At 37.3% G+C, this 24,715-nt stretch overlaps 1 protein-coding gene across 1 annotated transcript in view; it reads left to right on the top strand.

Moving 5' to 3' along the window:
* The window catches only part of VPS41 (VPS41 subunit of HOPS complex), a 110,016-nt gene extending 89,481 nt beyond the window's left edge, over positions 1–20,535 (top strand). The window contains 12 exon segments of the mRNA XM_032679926.1: positions 477–621; positions 2,988–3,029; positions 3,137–3,187; positions 4,330–4,356; positions 4,358–4,468; positions 7,007–7,061; positions 8,160–8,300; positions 9,781–9,917; positions 16,105–16,204; positions 16,994–17,038; positions 18,494–18,573; positions 20,165–20,535. Of these exon segments, the coding sequence (XP_032535817.1) occupies positions 477–621; positions 2,988–3,029; positions 3,137–3,187; positions 4,330–4,356; positions 4,358–4,468; positions 7,007–7,061; positions 8,160–8,300; positions 9,781–9,917; positions 16,105–16,204; positions 16,994–17,038; positions 18,494–18,573; positions 20,165–20,245 (1,015 nt within the window). The 3' untranslated portion in view covers positions 20,246–20,535.
* The last annotated feature ends 4,180 nt before the right edge of the window (positions 20,536–24,715 follow it).

The raw sequence follows: 24,715 nt of genomic DNA, 5'->3' as shown, positions 1-24,715 counted from the left end.
AAAATGTACCAAAAGTGATCTGGTTCTAGGACACTTTTTACAGGGTAAAGCTCTTTGATTTTCTCAGCCTGATCACCATGTAAGTTCTTTTGTACTGCTTCTTTGAAGAAAGCAGAACTACTCTCTATTACTATGTTACTAAAGTATTTAGAGAACAGTGGGTTTTAGCTCTGAAGAGATTTCCAATTGGTTTCCAAAAATTGAAACGCTAGAGTTTTTGTGGCTTCTCCTGTGATTTGAAAACGGAAAATGAAAATGCAGAAAACCACAGATCAGAACACAAATGCAGTGGCCAATATAAATGGAGGTGAAATTAATGTTGCCTGGTGTTTATTTCCTTCTAATAAAAATGAGTTACAGGGACTCCATCCTAGCAAGCTTTACATACTAGAGTATGTTTATATTTTCCCTCATAGGTGATTTTCCTACACTTAGGTATGTGAAATCACGTGGTATTATAACCCTGGTTTTATCAGGTATACTTACGACCAGCGCTATGGCAGAGCCCTAGAAATCTACCTGACTCTGAGGCACAAAGACGTTTTCCAGTTGATCCACAAGCACAATCTCTTCAGTTCTATCAGAGACAAAATTGTTCTGCTCATGGATTTTGATTCAGAGGTATGGTGATCTTAATGATTTTATATTCACTTTCCACTAGAGATATTTTAACAGATTAAAAATTAATGAGTTAAAGGTAGTGTTGAGGCAGAGAGTGTGTTTGGTATGTCTGGATACATTCTGAGGTAAGGAAGATTATGTTTGCCTAGACTGCAGAATAATTGACCCAAGGATTATTTTTTCTTTTGTATTTCCATTTGTATTTCCTTTCCATTTCCATTTGTCACTCACAGTGAGAAGAGTGCCAGATTCAAGGTCATTGTTGTGATTCTCAAGTCCCAACACTGAATATCATTTCACGCAGAGTGTCATTTCACCATGATATTCTTTCTGTATTTCTAACCAAATAATGCTTTTGATAAGCCAAGAAAATAGACAGGAAATATTTAATGTACTTCCCACTTTTCTTTCACTACAGTCAATTAATCTGCTTTTGAAAGTTTGCAAGGTTGTTAACCTAAATTCCAAAAATCAGGAAATGTTTATTTTGTGCTGAATTCTGTCTTCTTTCTTTCCAACTGACTATAAAATCTGAGCAAATGAGTTTTGGTATGATCCCTGGGGAAGATAACCAAGTAGATCCGCTCTTTTTTAAGTGTAGTAGGTGTTTAAGCACTGTAAGCTAAATACAGAGCCATCTGTACCATTATCATTAGTGTGCCCATTCTAAACTATATGAGGGGAAAAAAACTATGGCTCTTTTCGATTAAATAGAATAAATCATATCAGGAATCTGTAGGTTTGTATTTTTTGAATGTGAAGCAGAAGTTTGCTCTTGTAAGAGGAAGCAGAATCAGAATCCCGGTGGCCACTTGGCTTATGTGGTCTTTTTTGTTTATGTTACAGTATTGGGGTACAGGTAGTTTAGAGGAATCCAGTTGTAAGGCAGGTTGAGTTGTGTGTTTCTTCTATAGCTATCATCCTGCAGTTCACTTTTGCAGTGGGACAAAGAGTATTTCAACATCTTTTGGCAGTGGCTTTCTGTGACCAGTGACTCGATGGGCATACATCACCTGCAATATAAGTGCACATCATTGATTGCTGTTAGTGAGGAAACTTAGGAGAAGTATTCTGGAAGAATACATTATGTGTTCTCCTGTAATGCTGTGCTGTGAGGGAATGCTGATGTTATGCAAACTGCTCTCTGAATTACTGTTGCTGGAAAGAGTAGGTCTGCAATATCCATCTGACACATCATACACATTCAGAGGTATGGTGATCTTAATGATTTTATATTTGCTTACCACTGGAGATATTTTAAAAAATTAAAAATAATTGAGCTAAGAGGAGTCAGAAGCCCTCAGAAGCCAACTTGGTGAGCAGAAAGCAGTGCCGAGAGCAATTGGGGCAGATTTAGCAATTGGCTCAGGGAGCGTGAGCGGGTAAACGAGGGGGTGACATGGCAAGTCACACAGGCAGGGTGAGCAGGAAGGGCTCCTCTCTGACCATCCAGGGCAACCAGTATAGGCAGAAAACAGACTCAGTAGCTGGTAAGGAAGAGCAAAGAGATCCTTTCAACCCCAGTCTTATTAGTGTATTAGTTTAAGCTTCCTCAGTTATGGTGTTGATGCACTGTAAAGCTCAGTCCCTTGTAGCTGATGGAGTCACTGTACCAACCATGTCAGAGGCCTCCAGCCAGCCAGACCAAGTCACAGGTTACCATGAGAGCTGGGGTCCTGGTTGATGGCCAGTTGAATACAAGTCAGCAGTGCGCAGGCAGCCAGGAGGGCCAACTCTGTCCTGGGGGGCATCAGGCAAAGCATCGCCAGCTGATCAAGGAAGGGGATTGTCCTGCTCTGCTCTGCACTGAGGCAACTTCACCTTGAATATTGTGTGCAGTTTTGGGCACTGCAATATAGGAAAGATATTAACCTATTAGAGAGTGTCCAGAGGAGGGCAGTGAAGATGGTGAAGGGCCTTGAGGGGAAGCCATATGAGGAGTAGCTGAGGGCACTTGGTCTGTTCAACCTGGGGAAGAAGAGAGTGAGGGGAGACCTCATTGCAGTCTACAATGAGTCTTCCTCATGAGGGGAAGAAGAGGGGCAGAGACTGATCTCTGTGGTGAATGGCCTGAAGTTGTGTCAAGGGAAGTTTAGGTTGGAAAAAGGTTCTTCACCCAGAGGGTGACTGGGTGCTGGAACAGGCTCCCCAGGGCAGTGGTCACAGCACTAAACCTGACAGAGTTCGTGGCACGTGGTGTGACTCTTGGTGATGGTCCTGTGCAGGGCCAGGAGTTGGACTCCATGATCCTTATGGATCCCCTCCGACTCAGCTGATTCTGTGATCAGTGAATAAGCATAATACTGTATAGAATGTGAGAAAATGTGTGTACCTGTTCTTAACTGAATTCTCTTTTTTTGTTGTAGAAAGCGGTAGACATGCTTTTGGATAATGAAGATAAAATTTCTGTGAGTATAACAAGTTCATGGCATGGCAGTCCAATGCTACCTTGGATTGCCTATCCTTCTTTCAGTCCTGTAAGTGTGTTGTTTATCACAGATTTGTTTTCTTTCAGATTGACAGAGTTGTTGAAGAATTAGAGAACAGGCCTGAGTTACAGCACGTGGTAAGTATTTCTATATTCTGTTATTTGAAGTTGAGTTGAATAAACTCTTTGCTGGACATATCTTTTACAGGTCTGTTTATCTTGTCAGAGTGCACCTGACACTGAAATGTCATAAATCATCAGTCAAAGTGGCTACTTCTGCACATTCACTCTATAACATGGTCATAACATCTTTACAATAGTAAAATGCCTTTAAAATGTGTACTTGTGAGAATTTGATAACATACTGCTTGCTTGTTAATATACCATGAAGTCCTTACCGCATTGCAGGGACTTGTATTCTATGCTCAGTTACTTCTTGCTTGTATTCCTCCTTTTTCCCTGCACAAAAATGGAGTTGGTTGGTGGGTGCAGCTCTGAAATATGTTTTGTGATCTATAGAGACAGCAAACCGCTTGTCTTTTTAGAATTGTAACTTCCATAAGCTGCAAGATTGTTCTTGTTTCTACAGAATTACAATATCACTATAAGACTGTGGCTCCACATTGCTATTCCAGAAGCACCTCCTCGCTTTGAACATGCTGTCCGTGGAATACATAACGTGTAACCATGGGCTTGGGCTCTATTAGGGAGGGAAATTTAACTTGCTGCTGTGTACAGATAGGCTTCAGGGTATCGATTTGGTGGAAAGCTGATTTATGTGGTAGGGAGCTGATTATGGGAAGCAGATCTATGAAGTGTGCAGCCCACTGCCCAGGAGCTTTACAAAGGCAACTGACTGTCAGTTACGGAAGGGATGCATTGGTTTGAAAGTGTGAAGCCTTCTTCCATTGGAATAAAAGTGACCCTCATAATTATTTTCAGGGGGTTTCTGTCCTCATAGAGAGAGGAAGGAGCTTTGTCACAGTATCTAGACTTCAAGATGTTTTGGTTAAAATATTTCATGTGGTAAAAGTGTCTTCGCCAATAGAGTGGTTGGGCACTGGAACAGACTCCCCAGGGAAGTGGTCACAGCACCAAGCTGACAGAGTTCAGGACACATTTGAACAATGCTCTCAGGCACATGGTGTCACTCTTGGGGCTGTCATGTGCAGGGCCAGGAGGTGGACTTTGATGATCTCCTTCCAACTTAGGAAATTCTATGATTCTATTAATAATATTATAGAAGCGGGTTTGAGTTCTGATTCTTTTTTGATTCCTAGTATTTGCACAAGCTTTTCAAAAGAGACCCACCATAAAGGTCAACGGTATCATGAGAAACAGATCAGCCTTTATGCTGAATACGATCGACCAAACTTACTACCATTTCTCAGAGACAGCACACACTGTCCACTGGAGAAGGTAAGCCCCCAGAATCTAAACACAGGTCCTCGATTTTTATGTCTGGTCTGTAGCTTGTAGTGTTGTGAATTTCTAACTGTGTCTGACACTGCCCTCTACTGCCAAAATGAGGGATCATTTGCAGGACAATCACCTGCAGAAGTTATGTTTGCATAGCTGATGACAGCTGAGACTTTCCTCTCTCAGCTCTCAGTGCAGGAATTAGTGGGTATTTTTAATGAACAAGTTCTGAATTCCAATTTAATACATACCTGCAGCATATCTACTCACCAGTGCCTGGCCTGACTGAACAGCAGGTTATGGTTGTAAGAAATCGACAGTCATTTTGCCAAATCTAGGAGCTGTCAGCATTAGATCTTGAAAAATCAGTAGCTGTAACTGGAGTTTTTCTACCTTTATATTCTAAGGTCATAAGTTCCTTTTGAATAATATACACAATGTAACAGTCACTGAACTAACAGAGCTAAAAGTATTTTGTCTTTGTACTTTGGCCAATAGACTTGGGCTTTTTCAGAGTGCGAGGTTTCCACCTTCTTATTTTTTCATACTTTTTTTTGTATTTCCTTCCATGCTCTTTTTTGACAAATTAAAAAATACATAGAGGTAAGGCTAGTCTCGAGGGTTTTTACCCTGCTTGAATTAAAGTGAAAAAAATGGAAATTCTAAGTTTTCCTCTTTAGGTGGGTCAGTATTTTGTTATATGTATTTGTTGCTGTTAATAAATGGTTGAGCAGACCTGATCTTGTGATAGGATGCCTATCTGTATGCAACTATAATGATGACACCAGTGGAGTAGTTTTTAAGTGTAATATTGTATATTGCATTTTACATGGTTAACATTCTGAAGAGAACTGTACTGTTCCTGACACCTCTCTTGTTTTGAATGCTTCTGTCAACTTACTGTGCAACTGCAGGAAACAATGGAACATACTTTCTTGGGATTGTAGACTTGGCTTGTTGAAACTTTTTTATCTGAAATGAGATTGACCCAATGATCTTTTTTTAGGCAGTGAGCCTACAAGGTTTCCAGCCTGAGACTTTTGTCTGCATTATTGACTTACTTGGTTTTAACTTTTTGATTCTCTTAGTTTTGCCTTATGTATTATTTGTGTGACCATGGTTTTATATATAAAACCTTACCTGCATTTTTTTTCTTTTGATGCAAATCAGTTTTAGTTACTGCAGATTCAGCCTCCCATCTTCAGTGATGTAGGGTGCAAAAAAGTGCTATGTGAAACTGATGCAAGCTCATTGCTGGCACTGTTTTGCTGAAGTTGTGGGCTGCTAAGCAAGAATAGGTCAGAGACCCAGGAACTTCTGGAAGGTGTAGTGCAGTAATCACCAGAGTGAGAGGAAAGGATGTTAGAAAAAAAAGTGTAATTCTAACCTTAATGTTAAAATATTAATATGTAAGAACCTAAGGAAGAGAGAAAAGATACCAACACTATGTAAAACTTAGTTGAATTTACTGAAATTCTAATTCAGTAATTATACTGCTTACCACACTTGCATATAGTAATGCTTTTTGCCACGTACAAGTCTTTGTTCTAAGGAAATAAAAATGGGACTAAAAATTTCCCAGTTACCAATATTTTCAGTTCCTGTTAAGCAGGTTCCATTGCAGTGTATAAATTGCTAAAACCAATTTCTATTTGAAAAAATCACTCTTAGTATTGCTCTAAGGAAGTTATAAACCCAGCAGGAAGAAGTAATTCTTGTTCTTTAGAAGTAAGGCACTTTTATTCGAGTGAAAATTAGCAAATAAAATGAGCTGAAAGGAAAGTAGGAATGTTCCCTGTTTTCCTCTAGAGGGAGCATGACAGTCAGGAAATGTGCAGCATCTAGAACTACTGAATGCCTTGTGCTTTGTAGTTTTAACTTATAAGTGGAGAGGAAAAAAAAGCTGTCAGCTGTGTTTATAACTTATTAGTATTATTCATACCTTCATTCACCTGAAGTATCTCGTTGGTAGTTCACTTACCCCTACCCCAAAATTCATTGTCCGTATGTCTAATCTTCATAGTAACCCATGTGAAATAATGAGAGTGGAGGAAAAGTTAATTCCTATCCACATCTTTAGTTGTAGCTGTATTCTATGCATTTATAGTTTTGATTTCTAAGTGTAAAAGTCTTTATTGGTGAACAGTTATCTTCACAGGAATGCTATGAATCTTGAGTTTGCTTTCTGTTTCCAATTCTGTTTCCAGTTTGGAAAAGGCATGGCATCATTAATGGCATACCAGCTCTGCCAATTTCCTGTTACTAAAAACTTTCTGGTAATCAGTTTGGTAGTTTTGATAATTGTGCTGGTTTTTACCAGTTCTGTCCCCAGATTTACCCAGTCTCAGAGAAGAATTTTAAAAAGTGTCATGGAGTTTCTCTTCTTAATTAATGCGTGACAGTGCTTATTAAGGGAGCTGTGTTTCTGTCAAAATGAGTAATGTAACTTTAAGCCTCTTGCAGCATTTGAGATCAATAACATTTCATGTTACATGGTTTCCTGTGTTCTCTTCCCTCCTCTCTTCCCTTAAATTCAAGGCTCTTGAGATCTGCCAACAAAGGAACTTTGTAGAAGAGACAGTCTATCTTCTGAGTAAGTAGTGCTCAGTGTGATAAATGACAACACACTTTTAATCTTGTAATAAAGTTTATGCTGTGAAATGTATTGTGTAATATTGTTTAACATGTTCTCCCTGAGACAAAGTTGATATGCAGTCAGTACATCCAAATAACATTAATTAGAAAATAAACAAAGCACTGGATGATTAATATGATGTCTTAACTGCATGTATTGTGTTACTGTGTTTCTGACTTGGTGTTTTTCTGGGGTTTTGGAAGAATTGGGTAGGCTATGGGGAACAAGTTGGGAGGGAGGTATTTTTGATACAATCTCCAGGAGAAGAGTAATACTGTGAGTTTTGAAGAGAGAGGAGAAATAAAGCTTTTATTCTGAATACGTCTCAGAAGCTTAATATTATCTATTGCTGAGATGGAAGATTTGCTTATGTTGCCTTCTGTCTTTTCTTTTTTTTTTTCATAAATTAATTGTAAATTAAATCCTCCAGCTGGCCAAGGATTCTACCTCTGAATGAGAGGCATTGTAAGACTAAGATTTCTATGTATCTTTATGTAGTAGTCATGAACAGAATAGAAAGCATTTTTTTTAAACAATCTCTGGTTTAGTAAGAAGAATATTTGTGGACCATTTGGGAAGAAGAGTAGGATTTACTCACGAATTTATTTAAAGAATAGTTCGTCATTTCTACTACTTCTTCCTGTTTCCTCCTCTTATTTTTCATGGGTATAAGCTGCACTATACTTACCGTAAATTAAAAGTGCCCATGTGGGCTCTTGAAGGGGGTATTTCATGTCATAGTTTACATGTATGCACATATACACACTCCCCCTCATGTTAGATGTTGCTGCAGTTCAGAACCTGTAATATGATCCAAAACATCCTTGAGAAAGCCTCCAGGTCCCAGTCCAGCAAAGTACTCCAAGCACTTGTTCAGATTATACTGATTGCCCTGGGATTTGCCGTCCTACATCTGATTAGATTAGGTTTGATCTTAGTTAAATTAGTTTGAGTCACTTCACACTTATAAAATTCACAGTTGAAGGAGCTTCTTAAAGCACTGAGCATTGATAAGCACTTAGTGTTTATAATCTCTTTGCTTATTTTTCCTTCTAGGCAGAATGGGTAATAGCCGCAGTGCCTTGAAGATGATAATGGAAGAACTGCAAGATGTAGATAAAGCTATTGAATTTGCCAAGGAACAAGATGATGGAGAACTTTGGGAAGACCTCATTTTATATTCTATTGACAAACCACGTAAGTGGGGAAGCCTTGCATATGTATTTTTTTGTGGAATTCTGTTGCAATTAAAGGATTGAATTAGTCATGTGTATGTTAGAGAAGATGTTTATGTATGGCCAGGGAGGTGTTCTGGTTTGTGAAGCACAACACAGATGTCTAGTGTGCATAAAAACTTGCAGTAAGGCAGCATAAGAACGAGTACTTAGAGGTTTAGTGTTTGACTAAGCTCTGCATAGTTGTGTCCTTAATGACAGTCAAGGGGAGAGCAGTGCTTTTAAGTAAGCAGAATGAGACTTTACTTTTAGACAGCCTCAAACACCAGTCTGCAGCTTAATGAGAATGTTGTGTAGTGTGTTTATTGGAACTGCTTCCCTTTCAAATTCTGAAAATGAAGAACCTACACCTTTCTACCCCTCAGTAAAATCACTAATTTATTTTGTTTCTATGTTACAAAGGTAAGATCTGTAACAATGAGTGCATTTTGCCTTTCATCCATTATATGAGTAACTACTCCAAGTTAAAAGTTTAGATGGAATCAAACATAAGCAACATCAGTGTTGCTCAGGAGGCAGACTCAGAGAAGTTCAAAAGACTGAGAAAATAATTTTTTTAATTATGCACTCCATTAGTTTTTGCAACCTCTTCTGAAGCTCTAAATCAAGACTTAAAGTCTCTCTTGGGATCTCTTTTCTGGGGGACTGAAAGTCTTGTAGAATAGTGTCAGAGTATGTACGTTTTCATCCCTTGGCTGTTATTCCTGACAGGAAGAAGTGACCAGAATCTGTTATTCCTTTAGAGAATGGTATTCTCAAATTACCCATATTTAAATGCAGTCTGTATCTAAAAGTGATGCTACAGTCAGTGACATTTTTAGAGCAAAAGGGATTCAAAGCATATAGAATTCTTGCAGTTCTATCTGCCTATATACAGAGCAACTGCAGTGATATTCCTCAGTTTGGAGGGGTTGAAGAAAAAACATAGCCTTGAGGTTCATCCTTCTAGTGTTTTGTTTAGCCAGATGCTCTTCAAAAAGCAAAAGACTTCTATTGTGTCACTCTCACCAATGTTAAGAAACATGTTGAAATTAGATTAGTTGCTTGAAAAATTGTTTTTAAACCGTGGAACTGGGAATAGAATAGTCACATAATGTAGATAATTTTCTCACTCTGTTTGCTCGAGTGCCCTCATTATTAAATCAAAATGCATTATTTACTTGTGGATTTGTGCTGGAGACGCAGTTACCCCTTTTCTGAATACACTGGAAGTTCTGTGAGTTGCCAAACCGTATCTTCCTCTCTTCCCCAAAGGCTTGTATTCAAGTAAATACAGCCACAAGAAACATAGCAAGACTAAAAGAGTCTTAGATAAGTCTTATCGCTTAGTAGAAAACTGTTATGGAATCAGCCAAAACATGTAGCTTGTCACCAAAGCATCTTTTGATCGGGTATTTTGCAGGATTGGTTTTCTTAATTTCTTTGTCTCTTGGTTTTCACAGCTTTTATTACTGGTTTGTTGAACAATATTGGAACCCATGTTGATCCTATTCTTTTGATTCACCGCATTAAGGAAGGCATGGAGATTCCTAATTTGAGAGACTCGCTAGTGAAAATTCTTCAGGACTACAACTTGCAGGTAAATGTTTTATTCTTCATATGATACCCATTTTAAGAGAGACAGCAAAACCTCTTTGTCACTGTGAAATTACTGTCATAATTTGTTCATCCATCTGTCATGGACACTGTGAGTTGGTACAAAACTGTGACAGAAATAGTAGAAATTTGTCAAGATCTCTTGATGGCTTCTACCTCTTCCAAATGTTTCTCATGCTGTTATAAGCCTGGTAACTAGAACTGGAATCATCTTCGTTGATTCAGACTATTTTACACTGCCCCAACTGTCCAATATTGGAAAGTCTCATGACAAGTACTTTTCCACTGTTTCACCATGTGAGAAGGCAGAATGCAACATGCAACACGCATTCTGAAACATTCACCAGGTAATAGAGCCTGTATATGTTAAATGTCATGCTAACTGAAGAAAGATGTACTTTTAAAATCAAATTCATATCTGTTTTGCAGAATGTGTTGATGCCTATGCATTTAAAAAAAAAGGACTGCTCATTGGATTATGGGAGTTCTTATCCTAGCATAATTACACAGATATGTGCAGTTCCCTACATGATTGGTTCTGATGCATGCTTGTAAGAAGCATACCTTTCAGTGTTTCCTGAAAGTAGCAACAGTGTGTTGCATTGCATACTTTAAATCTCCCTGCTACAAAAGGAGTCCCAAACTTGAGTTCTCTGTGATGCTGCTCTGCATCTCTCCACTGAGAGACAGAAAGATATAGAGCAGTTTGAATGCCTCCATGGTGGCTGTGTAGAGTCCAAGAAAACATAACCCAGTAGGCAGCTGAAACTCCAATTTTCTGAGCCTCAAACGTTTGTTCTCCATCTGCTATTAGTCTTTTAACATTTCAAGCAAATAGATGGCCTTTATGGTTACAGTAAGGTCACGATTGGTATTCTGTCAGGCCAAATAAAGCCTATATCTTCCTTCAGGGCAGTGTTTAAGCCTTTCCAAGGCTTTCCATAATTTTATTTTTATATGAACTTTAGATTATGACTTTGACCATTTCAAAGTAGCATTTTATATTTCTTCTTCTCCTGACACTTGTTATGTGCAAGGAACCTCCACAGACAAACGGATACATGTTTGCATATAATGCATGTTGTAACATTACTTCTAATTTTTAATTGACTTCATGAGATACTAATATCCTTCCAAAATTATACTAGCTAAATACCATGCTGCATTTCAACAGTTGCGTGTTAATCTTCCTGCTGTCAGTACCACAATTGATCCTCCTGTTCCTGCATTCTCATTAAATCAAAATGTAATTTTTGTTGTGTCTGCAGGCAGACTGAGGAAGTGCTGTAAGCATAGTTGCAGCTTTACACATATACAGAATGCATTGTGTGGCTTCAGACAAAACGGATATCACTTGGTCATATTTTGGGGAGGGAAGAATAATTTTATCTTCAAATATCTTTTAACAAAATTATTTTTTGATTAAAATGTTGTATTTAACCTTCAGAGTGATGTCTAAAATTATTTACTGTTAGCATTGAAATGATTCATGGATTTCAAATTAATTCATTTTGAAGTGGAGACGGATAGCTCTCGGGCTAAAATTTAGATTTCATAGCAATAATAGAAATCAGGTAAGTTTAATGTAATTTGTGCTTGGCTTGCTTGTACAATAGAAAACCATATAGCCAAAAGAAGAGGCTATATTTCTTTAGAGAAATGTAAGCTATAGCTTAAAATAAAACTCTTTCTTAAGTGTTACTGGCAGTGTAAAGTGCACCGTTTATGAACAGATGGTGTATCTACATTGAAATTTAGAAATGTTATCACAGCTCTTGCACAGTGATAAAGTAGCCAATTGCCAAGCTCAAATTTTATAGAAGGACTGTTTCTGCATTCAGCACGTGCTTCAGGACATGGGTGGGACTTCAGGTAAATATCTAAGCAGCCTCTCATTGCTGAGGACAGTTCTGCCCTGGCATCATTGTTATTGCTGCCTAGTTAGCTGTTTTAAAGTTAGTCTTTGGTGGTTTTGTATGGTGCCTGGTCACACCTCTGCATGATGTTGTGTAAGTTCTTGGTGAGAAGTCCATGACCTTTATTCTGGCCTGACATAACTCTTTCACTTGTAAAAACCTCCTGATTTGTAGCACATAATATACCATACATTTTGAACTCATACAGAAATAAAAATTTAATTGGCTAGGACTTTCTATCACTTCAGCTCTCTGGACCTCAAGCTCTGCATGGACTTAAGTTTTATTGTTCTCCTTTTCAAAGGCAAAAAGAATCTTGTGCCAAGATCCACAAAGGAGGAGCACAGGTGAAGTGAGAACCTGCTGCTTGACTTGCAAGTCACTGCCTAACACAAAAGCTGTGCTGGTCTTTTCATAGCGTTGGCTTCCCAAAAGATGTTACAGCTGTACCATTTCATTATTTAATTGTGGGCTCCTTTTGCAAGCCCTGATAAGATTGTTTTATGCTTATGTAAGTATGCAGATGCAAATTTCATATTATACTCCTCAATTTCCATACCAGTAAACTTTACATTAGATGCGATTTGAAATATGGGTAGGAACTAAAAGCAGTGCCTTTGACAGACTTAGTCTTTTTGAAAACAATCGTTTACATCCCAGCAAAACCAAGTAAATTGAGTGGCTGCAAAAGCATGCTGTACGTGACTTACAGTGTGCATTAGAGAATCCAACAAGGAAGTCTACTAATGTAATTTTTTATTGTAATTTTTTTTTTAATCTGGGCTCTTCCTTGAATAAGTTTTATTAATATTGGCAGATTGCAGGCTGACTGCTTCACTTTAACAAATTACTGCCCACTAGACTAACCACTGCAACTGTTCTGTGTGCTACTCTAAGCTCACCTCAGCTCTAAAGCAATGTGGTTAACCTTTGAAATCTGATCACTAACAACCAACTAAGCATGGGACTAAGGCAGAATTAGATATTCTTTTGGGTAAAAATAAACATAGATCATGTGAGACTTTTTTCTTCGGCTACAACTTCAACTAAGTACTAACTAATTTGCCTTTTGCTCTGGCATTACAGCTCTGCTTTACAAGTAGGGATCTATTAAACTGCCTTATAATTCTTCCAGAATACCCATTTTTATTTTCCAACTTCAGGAAATGCAATTCTGCCATGAATTTTATTTGTCACCCTTTGTATGCTGTTCATTAGAGGAAAACTTCAAAAGATGTTGGTATTCTAGGACTCTCTTTCCCCTAGTTTTAAAATACAAAAGCAATTTGTTTAGATGCTTTTAGATTTTTTGAATTAGCCATTTTACTCAAACATTGAGTTACTAGTTTGCAGTTTGATTGAACCTACAGTAACTCTGATTCATCCATTCATAGAGTTCACATCTCTCCTTTCATAATGGAGTTTATGAACTAGTAGAACCCAATGATAATCCGATGAATGCTGCTTGAAACAGCACCTGGAAAAATTGTTAGGCTGTGCTCCTGAACATGATTAAAATGCTGTTCAGACACCTTGGAGGCACTAGAGGGCAGGTGGCAGCTTGCACAGGGGACATCTACCTTTTGGTTGTAAAGACTAAAAATAATGTGCTTTTAATTGTGGTAGTGATGCCATTTGGAAGAATTTGGTTAAGTGGCCTTGTGAAACTTGGACTTGTTCGAGTGCTAAGCTGAATCAAGCCCCAGATTTACTCCCAGAGCTTTGAGTATGCCCTTTCAAGTTAACTGCCTACAACAGTATTTTCCTTTAAAGATAATGTTAGGCATTTTTAAATCAAGACTGTTTTAATTAAATAGAAAGGTTTATGCCTTCTGGTTTTAATTATGCAGTAGTATCTTCCCTAATATAGCCAGAAAATGAACTATGATTCCTTTTTGCAATACATGTTTTGGTTTCAACAGTTTTTATTGATTTTGTGAAAGGCATTATTTCTGCACAAAACTTGTGCTGTCCTGCTTGTGTTCACAATTATGTGCTTTTAAAGGGTAAAAAACCAAATCTGAGTTCTGTTTCTGCTTGGAAAGTTGTTTCATTACAGATTTATGCACAATGTCAGTTTTAATTAGTTCAACATAATCTTAGGGTGCACAGTTACATACTTCTCCCCCCTTTTAATGAAGTTCCTCTCTTGCCTCCATATTCCCTCTCCTGCTTCTCTTTTTGTAACTCTTCAATTATCCACCCCATCTTTGAGGTCTCCAAAATTCTTTCTTTCTGCAGAAGTGTTGGGATTTATTACCTTGAGAATTGACATTTTACATTCTTCATTGTGACTTTTCCTTTTATGTAATAACAGCTGCCTACTGTATTCCAATTCTAGCAAAATAAGGTCTGATAGTCATTGAATGTGGTATGGAAAAATCTTAGTGGTGTTTAAATAATTGGAGAAAGATAGTGCATGTGTCTTATATGTTTTATGAGGTATTTTTGTTACTTCTGGGTTTTAAGCCATCAAATAGTATTGAGGTTTTCCAGTTACCGAATGATGTCTATTGTTTCCCTCTTTATTTTGCTTTCTTTTTAATTAATATTTCCTATTGACATACTATATTTTAATTAGAAAATGCTAAGTCACAGTCCCATCTTCCCATTGTATCTTTGTTCTGCTCCTTTTATTTAACATAGTCACAGCACCAAGGCTGTTAGAGTTCAGAAAGTGTTTGGACAACACTCTCAGGCACGTGATTCTTGGGGCTGTCCTGTGCAGGCCCAGGAGTTGGACTTCGCGATTCTTGTGGGTCCCTTCCAGCTCAAGATATTCTATGATTCTATGCTTGCTTTGCTCCTTTTACTTAAACATGGGGGTTTTTCATCTGCCTATGCTGAGTGCAGCTAGCAAAGGCTCGAGTATATAGCCAAGATCCCCTCCAAGTTATTTACCTATCTTTGGGATGTAATGTGTTGATTGAGAATATTTTCAACGAGGCAAGCACTGTTTCTGAAAGATAGCCTCATTCAATTATCCTTGCAAAAAATTTCTAGTATTTTTTTCAAACCTAGCAACATTTTTCTGTATTTAAAACAAAATTTAACATTCTCTGTTGCCCTTGGATAAAATTGGAAGGGGAAAGACATAGCTAGTTCCTGAAATTATCAACAGATAAAAATTACTAATTTTCTAAGTGTTTGTCTTGTAGAGCTGCATTCAGTTGCTGGTGCTCTGAAATGTTTTATAGCTCAATGTCTCTAATACTGGAAAGTGTTACTCACCCACTGATATGCCCAATTTGAAATGCTTAAAGTGACACTCAAATTTATTTTTTTTAATGTATGTCATATTTGCAGTCTTATCTGCATATCATTCTTGGCAGTGTGTCTTTATTACTTCACAATGTGTATGTGAAAAGATAGGCTTTTAGACATTGTCCACTTGGCTGTAAATTCTATTATTGTATTTCTTCTTAGGTATTTGTGTTAGCTGTATCTTGCACTATCTTAGAATGCTCAGTGTCTCCTGTAATGCAAATGATCAGGAGAAAGGAATGGACATTGCCTCTTTGTATCACTTTTTTGGTAGCATTGTTCACCTTGGAATTGGCTGTGAGTCTCTTTGGAAAGCACTTTTCAGTGGAATAATAAGCTCTGTATAATTTTTATGCCCTTGAATTCTCTATGTTTCACGACAGTGTCAGGCAATGACATGTCAATCTGATGAAATCTGATGAAAAATACCAAATAAGTTGAAAGGGAGCTGTGAGTTTTACTTAAGAGGAATTAACTCTGGATCTTTGGTTAGCTATAGAGACATTTAATATTGCTACACCTCAGCAGGAAATGTATTTGAACAAAATACATTTTAAAGTGCTGTGTTTATGAAGGTTTTATGATTATCAAATGTCTTTTCTGAAGAAGACATGAGAGATATGGGTAGAAGTTTTGAAATGGTTTGGAAAACAATTCTGAGGGGCACTGTAAAAATTCCTCCCCATTGTAATTTGTTAACATCATCTCATAGGAGGAAGATCATAATTTATGATAATAGTATATTTGTAAAGGATTTTATTTCTTGAGGTTTGTTTTTGGGTTTGAGGCATTTTTTTTATATTGTCGGTTTTTCAGTTAGGTAGAGGTGATGTTAACAAGAGGTTCCTCCTTTCCCTCCTTTATTCTTGAAAAAACTTAAACATTCCCTGTACTCTCTTTGGCAGCACAAACAGAGTGGAGACTTGTCAAGATAGTTGATGTGCCCATCTATTCAACAACTGCTGTGTTTTTTGTTCTTTGCACCAACAGATCTTGCTGCGAGAAGGTTGCAAAAAGATACTTGTCGCCGATTCTCTTTCTTTATTGAAGAAAATGCATCGAACTCAGATGAAGGGTGTTCTAGTAGATGGTGGGTACAGAGAAAATATGATGACTTCCAAGATTTTGAAGGCTTTTGCTTGGTTTATACACTACTTGACGGTCTGCTTTGGAAGTTGCCCAAAAGCCTGAGTATTGTACCTTATCTGTAGAGTGTAGTAGGATACTAGCTGCTTTCCCCCTTTGCAAAGGAACTACTTGTATGTCAAAATCTACAAGACCAAACATGCAACTTTTTCTCTTGGTCAGTCTCTGCATAGCCAGCAATGTATTGTGTCCTGCAGTTTGTAAAGGTGAAAAATGCTATTTAGTGCTAACACGGATAGTCAGATGCCACCGAAGCAAAAGCCATGAGATGGTTGTCAGAAACAATGAAAAATATTTTGCAAGATGCTAATGATGCATATCAGCAGTGCTGTAATTCACACCAGCTGAGTGTTAATAGCAAGAGACAGAAGCTGACAGGACAGAAGATCAGAGCTTCTGCTACAAAATGCTGCAGCGTTAACAGCCACTCATCTGATGCTCCTTTTTGTCAGTTTGCCTTTTGCCTCCACAGCGCTGCTCCTAAACAGACTAGCTCCTGCAGTTCTACCATCATCAGAATCAGAAGATCTGAATATTTGTCATGCTGTTATTAGAAATGCTACTTCAGTATTGCTCTTCAATTTTTAATAGATTCTGTTAGGCATCTTAAGTAAATGCTTTAAGACTAAGCTCCTTATCTGTAACGCAGTATGTTCATGCCTGCTTTATAAAAAAGTAAGCATGGAGTTTGTTAACAAAGCTGTTCTAAGTTTTTGTTTGTTTTTTTTCCCAGAAGAGAATATCTGTGAATCATGTCTGTCTCCAATACTTCCTTCAGGTAGGATGCTTTTCTAGAAAAAAAAGAGGTTGTCAATTTTTTTATTATTACTATAAGAGGAACTATTGTTTGCTTTTATTCATAAAAATATGTGGTAGTCTCCCTTGGTGATCACTGTATAAATTTCAGTCTCCTCCACAAGGCTTGCTTTTGAATTCTGACAGGGGAACGGAGTCTAAATGGAGGTCTTTTGTTGTAGTAAACTCAGTATTCTTTCTTATTCAACTTTGACTTCCTTATTTTCTGTTTTGAATATATGGAATTCAAGGCAGCTTTTAATTCCATCAACATACGTCTTCTCAAAGATTATTAAACCACAAAACTAACTGCTGCCACCAAATCTTGTCCACCTCTGTTGAACAATTTAGACTGAACTTGTAGATCATAAAGTTTTATGGAATATACTTTTTTCTGAGTGGTGGAGAGTTCTTGACTTCAGTCACTACTACCATATTTGAAACAACTTTATAACAGGCTGTAGTTTTAAAACATCTTCTAAAGTTAATTTTGAAACTAGAAATTCAGGATGTTGTTTTGGAGATGTACATTCTGCAAGGCAACTGTAGTTCAGAAATATCAAGATGTTATTGAACATCTTAAGGAGAAGTAATTTTACTAGGAGAGTATCTGTCATGGCATCTTCAAGCAAGAATATGTAAGATGAAGCATATGTATGGACGTTTGGGTTTTTTTGTTTGTTTGCTAAATGTTGATAGCCAAATTAAATCATTTATAGTTTTTTAATCTGTTTTCTACCATTTTTCACTTAAATAAATGAATAAAAAACTATACTATGATCATGTGCACCCACATACAGACCAGGAAAATCTGGCAGAGCTGATTGTGCTAGTGCCTTGAGGTATGTGTTGAGGAAATGGGAGCCAAAGAGTAGAAAGTGGATGATGCTCATGGGTGAGATGCTTATTCTTTGGATATGTGGATGTTGTATGTAGGGTTCTAATTTGTCTAAATATTCATGTCGGAATGAAAACCCACATCATGCACTTAGGCAGCTTCTTACCAAATTTCAAGATCATGATGTGCCATGTAGGCACTAGAACTGCTCAGTGTTCTGGTTCTCATCACACTACTGCAAGAATTTTTCTGCTAACTTCTCTTCAAAGAAGCTGAATTATTTGGTGCTAGTTTACTCTCCTCTCTGCCCAAATTTAGCATGTAGCATATATTGTACTGACATGAAAAATTCATGGTGAAAAAGTATACAGCATTTAAGCCACAGAATACAATTGTTTTGTAACTCCGTCACTGGGACGCTTACCTGAAATCATCACTCTCCATGGTTTCTGTAAGTAAGCCCGAATAATGTGGGAATTAATTTGAGAAATGTTACTTGAAGTTTCTCTATGTATAATAGAATCTGGGCATATAGTGCTGTAGCCACTGAATTGTTTGTTTCATTGCCCTTTGAAATGAATTTATGTTTCTCTTTCCCAGATGCATCCAAATCCTTCAACGTGGTAGTGTTCCACTGCAGACATATGTTTCACAAAGAGTGCCTACCCGTATCTAACACAGTAAGGAACTAGCTTAATCTCTCTGACACCTTTGCCAAAGATAAAATGACACCTTTCCTTATGTCAACTGTGGAGAAGAAGTGGCTGTATCAGGAATTATATGATTACAGTAATAACTTGTGATGATACCACATAGTAGTATGTGACTAAGGAAAGGGGGTTTAGGGACACTGCAACTAAAGTTCATCCAGTGTAGAAAGAAATCACTGCTGTTTGAGCAGTATTTTATTATTTTCTGCAATCTGAATATGTAATGCAGCTCTGAGACATACAGGGAATACAATCTGTCTAATTTTTTTAATTAATTCTTTTCCATTGCATCTTTCCCTTTAATTCAACATACTTAAAGGCAAGAATAAAGGTATTTTCTCAAGTGAACAATATTAAATGATTGTGATCCAGAGGACAAAAATCACTCATTTCAGAGTGATTATTTAAATATCTTTGTAATAATCTTTGTGGTCAGAACATGTTTTTCTTTATAAGTCTTTTTTTTTCTTCTTTCATTAACACAAACCAAAAAAGTAACTTCTATCACAACAGAATATGACCGGTTTTGACTTTAGGAAGGAAAGCGTTAGAATGGTAACAAAATTGCATAGAAAGCTAAATTTAAGCTTTTCTGATTCTGTATCTGTCTCTGAAAAGTAACATCTACTGAAAAATAACTTCAGTGAATCACTTTAATCTGGAAGGAACCAAAGTACTTGTAGCCATATGGTACAGCATGAATACTTAATATGTCACGAAAATCGTAATGTATTAGAACACTTGCATGAGAAAGCCCAACAACTAGTAAATATTTATTCAAACAATATTTACCACTAATTTTATGGTGAGAAATAATCTAAAATTTATCTAGCATTCTCAATTTTCTGGGACAGGTGACTTGTTAGACAGAATTTTTAAATGTGACGTGGATGTTACACGATATATATTCACAGTGTGTATGAATACACAGGTATTATGCATATGACTAAGCCAAATTTTCCCCTGCTATAGTATTTATTTCCTGGTCTTAGGTGATCACTTGTGTTACTGATATTTGGTTATTGGTGATATACTGAAAGAAAAGTAATGTCTGCACCAAACAGCACACGGAGCAAAACACAGAGTAACAATAAGCAGACATTTGATATCAAATTACAGGTTTTGGGCCCTGTTCTCAGTTGTTGGAAATCTGTGGAATGCTATCCAAAGGCAGTGCTGTAACTAAGGCATCCAGTGGTCCGACTGGAGCCGACCAAGTGACTTACTCGCTTCTTTATCTATGTAGATAATCAGTGATGCTTTTGCCTATGCACTTTTTCATTTTTGATGTGAAGGAAGTTTGACCTTACTCTCCTGGTGGGTGTTGGTAGTGTTCTTGGAGTGAGTGGTGAGTTGTACTGCCCTCTGACTCCAGAACAGGCTGCCTTACAATGTTCATCTATATTGTCTTCCCTCACTTATCCTTGACTATGTTCATAGGGAGCAGCCTGACTGTGAGCAGTAATGTTGAGAAGGGCATTAGCACTTTTCATTCATCTTCAAATGTTCTAACATGGCTACATTTCCCTAAGAGATTCTTGCTTTCTTTTTTGATTTTTAGGTATCTCCTGTCCAGTTCTGCAACATATGCAGTGCCAAACACCGAGGCCCCGGAAGTGCAATCCTGGAGATGAAGAAATAGCAGTCCCCTAGTTCATCATGTCAGTCTGTGACACAAAATCTGTTAGGACCATGCAGAGCCACTGTATTTTTCTGCTAGACATCATTTCTGTATATAATTTTGATTGTGACTAAAAATTGGTTTCTGTAATTTATCCAGTTTATTGAGCATTTCTGGGAAAGAGAAAATGTAAAAATCTTTCCCTAGTAAGTGTTTGTAATGCAGTTCATATGCTATGGTTCCTTTGCTCAGCCTGTTACTTTACTCTGAACAGAAAACAAAAAGAAATAAAATTGGAAGGAAAGAAAACAGTTTGGAGATTTGTGTTTGCTGTCACTTAATGGACTTTACACTTTGGAGCCACATCACGCTCGTGGTTAGATATTGTAAAGAAAGATGTATTGTCATGAGTTCAGCTCACCAAACTCCTTAGTCCTGATTTAGTCTGCTAGTGACCTATTTACCTTGAGACCCCTAGGAGTCTGACTGCTTTCAGTGGAAGCTGTCTGTGTGCTGACTCCTACCTTCACTTAACAAACTTGTTAGCTGTTAATTCCACACATTGGCAATTTACCTTGGTTGCATGTTCATAATTTGTTATAAACTGGTGAATTTCTCAACTGATCTTCACAATGCAATGATCAAATGATCTTCACAAAGTCCACAAGTGGACTTTTCTCATTGTGAGAAACAGTCTCAAGGTTGAGTAATTTTCCAGTTAGAACTTATTATATGGTAAAAGCAAACAGCGCTAGGTGAACAGGTGGAGTTTTAGCAACTCTGAAGGCCTGTCACATTGAAAGCAGGCATAGTTTCAACATTTATTTCAACTACTTCATGCATATTCATTATACACAAGCATAAACATTATACATCATTATGTCAGGAATTCAACAGATGTTTTCTTAGACTAATCTGTTATCTACAAAAAGTCGTAAATTCTCATAGCTTCGATAAGAAAGTGTTATCATCCTGTTAACCAAACAGAGTTTCCACCATAACTCATGTACAAGGTAAAAGGGAGGTAATTTGTTTTATGTCTTTATAGGGGCCCAGTTAAGCTTTATGATTTGTTTTTCTTCTCCAGGTTATACTGACCTTACTTGTTTTCTTTTTAATTGGAATGTTTTTGCACGAATCATTCTTTTCGTTTATTACATCATGTTCAACTCATCCAGAAACTTTATATGTCAGCAGTAAGTCTTTACACTTATTCTGTAAGTATGATTGAAGTGTATGATTTCATTTAAGTACAGAGGGGAAAAATATATATGACCTTTCAAAGGTAAGATCTCTAGGAGTTTCTTTTGGCCTTAGCAATTTTGCAGCTAAGTTAAATAATTCAATTGAATATTAACCAAACCATATTTTTAATTTCAACAGTGTTCTGTTTTGTTGATCTTTCAGAATGTCTTCTCAGTAATGTAATTTGTTCATAATATTGGATGATTAAATTCAATATAAGCATCTTTTCACTAAGAAAAGTAATTTTCCAGAATTCCCAAGATATTTTTCTGCTTTTTAATAACTGGATTTTGAAAGTAAAAATACAGTGTTTTAGCATCAAATTGTAAGGTTTAAACAAGTAGTTAACATCGTAAGTTCTGAAACAGTGGTATAGTGGTACTGCAGTCTGTCTGTAAAACTGGAAAATACAATGCGTCTAAGTTCTTTTGTACCTTACTCCCATGTAGGTACACCTTAAAATAATTTCTATTTTGGAAACTTGGATTTCTAATTTATGTAAATTCATGATCCTCTGGGCAGTTGGCTGAGCTGGTCTATCAATCTGAATTATGATTTTTGCTGTCCAGTGTGCAAATCTGTAGAATAAAATTTTATGTGTTTAGCAATTCAAGGATTTAGTCTGCACAGTTACACAGACAAAATTATCATTAAAGGATAGATATCTCAAAAACATAGTAGTCATATTCTGTTGTGATAATACAGACAGCTGAGAAAAAAATAAAATATGGTGCAAATTATTTGTGGACATGGAGGAGGTGGAATAACAGAAGGATGGGAGGTTTGTAGTGCAGAGCATAGTCTGTGTATGTCAAGCTTCACCCTTAAGAATTAGTGCCTGGCTTTGTAGCAGTTCATTTTCAGCAGCTAGTATACATTCTCAGGTATATTGTTCATTTATCCATTCTTTACTACACTGATCAGGAAAGCTGCCTTGATTCCTAGTAAGCAAAATGTTCCAGTGAGCTCAAGGGTTGTTGCACCATGATATTTGAGTTGGTGCATGCCATGACTGTAGACAAGTTTTAAAAATTTTGAAAACCCTGTTCTTCAGTAGCTAAAAGCAGCTTTTCTATATTATATCCTAAGAATGCCATAAGCTGTCAGCTTACAGGAGGAAAAAGTCAAATTACTCCTATACATTTATGTCACAAAGTGTTCTGTAGTTTAGAGTTATATGATAATTTCAAGCAGGTATATTTTTTACTTCAGCTTGGCCTTAAATTCCCTAAAGCATTTGAGTCTTCTGTGACTCAATTTGCTAGTCCTCCATCACCAGCAATCATATTGCATTGTACCCTGGCATATTCTTTACATTATGCAAGTAATTTTAAATCACTGTATGAAAATCTAATCAAAATCTTCTCTAAATCCAAAGCTTCTTTCATTTGGGCTTCAGGGACTACCCCTTTTCATGTTCCTGAATTCTAAATCTGCTCATTAAGATTCAGCATGAAGTGTGCAGACCTGACTTTGATTCACTTTTCCTCCTAAGAAGCCTTCACATCACAGAAAATATCTGAGGTTAGGGTCTAAAATATTCAGCTACCCAAGAGCTTTTCTTCTGGAGAAGAGTTCTGCCTAAGAAGTAGCCTTGAAGTTGCAGAGCCCTTCAGAAAAGTACAGAGTAACACGCAGTTTCGCCAGTGCTTATTTAAAATGTCAATCCATTTATCAAAGTTCTTGTGCTTCTAAGGTAAACTTAAGATAAATACTATTTTTTCTCTGATACATCAATTTCTGTGTGAGTTCTTGCCCAATAAAGCTAACTGAAAGGATTTGTGGTGGATGAAGTAAGCACACGTTGGTCTGTTGTATCAAAAGAGACAAAACTGTTTTGACTAAAATGAGTCCTTGGATGATTTTTCTTGTCTATCTTTGTTTTATTATTTTGAACCTACAACACTGTATGACAGGCTTAGTGACAATGTTGGGCTACACTGAAGATTTTGTGGGCCCAAAAGACTGCTTGAGGTGCTTGGTGAGCATGAAGCTATTTAGTCCTGCTGAGAGCTCAGTTAAAGTGACAGCATCAGGATATAGGTTGACTTCTGCAAAAAGTGGGACTGGGAGGGACCTGCCAGAAGTAAACCTCTAGCCAGCAGTTTGTGTAGCAAGTAGGAGGTGTCTGTTGCTCTTGTAATAAATGAATTATTTATTGGGTGCCTGAAAAGGACTGGGACAGGCAGATCTTTTGGATCTCCTTGAAGTTAAGATATGCATGACTGGCTTTTGCTGTCTCCTGCTACAGCTGAATCTCATGTGTTTACTGGCTGGTAGCTGTGTCTCTGTGGGCTTGAGGCAGCTGCTCTACCAGATCAGCGATGTATTGAATCAGCTGTGCGTGATGCTTGGGCAAGAGTCTGCTGCCTACCATTACATGATTCAGTGTAACATAATTCGGTTAGTACTTCAAGGAGCTGTTCTATATACAAAGATAAATCCTCTTTCTACAGCTGCACTGACCTGCAGGAAACCTGCAGGTTTGGGTATTGTGTGTTGGAACACAAGTGAGTTCAGTATCTGGCACCAATTTTGTGTTACAGAGCAGGAGCAAAAACAAAATTAGTTGCTTTCCCAGTTTTGGATCCACATCATATTCCTATTTGAAATAAGTGTTTTCATGGACAGTTACTGCCAAGGGTTTGACAGCAGATTTGTCAAGCACTACTGTAAAGCAACTAACAAGAAATACCCAGTGTCTGCTCTGTTTTGTAATATGCTTTTAGCAGGAGACTGTGCTGCAACATCTTATTCTAAATTTTGGCTGGTAGTTGGGTAGAGGCTGTCAATATTGTGTATAGACTGCATAGGTTGACTTAGCAAGTTTTCATCTTAAGAAATTCAATCACTTTCTATCTTAGGCTTAGTGTTTATTCAGCTAGAGTCTTTTAAGCAGGCACTGCTTTATTCTTTGCTGTTGAGTACACTGCCACTGAGGTTTTTCTGCTTGGTGAGTAGGGTTACTGTCTGCAATCCAAGGGAATTGGAATTACAAGTAATCTCTCAAATGAAAACCTCACGTTGGATTTCCTGCTACTGAAATGTTGTGACTTAGCATTCAAGTATTGTATGTCTCCAGTCACCTTGGAAAATACAGTGTCATCTCTGCAGGTTGGTTGGACCAGTCCCTGCCTGTGTTATTTGATAGCAGTTTGAAAAAATACTTGCAGGAAAATTCCTACCTAATGCTGAAGACGGACAGTTACCTGAATGAGAAAAATCTCTCCAAGATGCCAGTTTTCT

Source organism: Chiroxiphia lanceolata, chromosome 1 (assembly GCF_009829145.1).
Source record: "Chiroxiphia lanceolata isolate bChiLan1 chromosome 1, bChiLan1.pri, whole genome shotgun sequence".
NCBI lineage: Eukaryota > Metazoa > Chordata > Aves > Passeriformes > Pipridae > Chiroxiphia > Chiroxiphia lanceolata.
The sequence above is the reverse complement of the archived record's forward strand: the minus strand, read 5'-3'. Positions and strand labels throughout refer to the sequence as shown.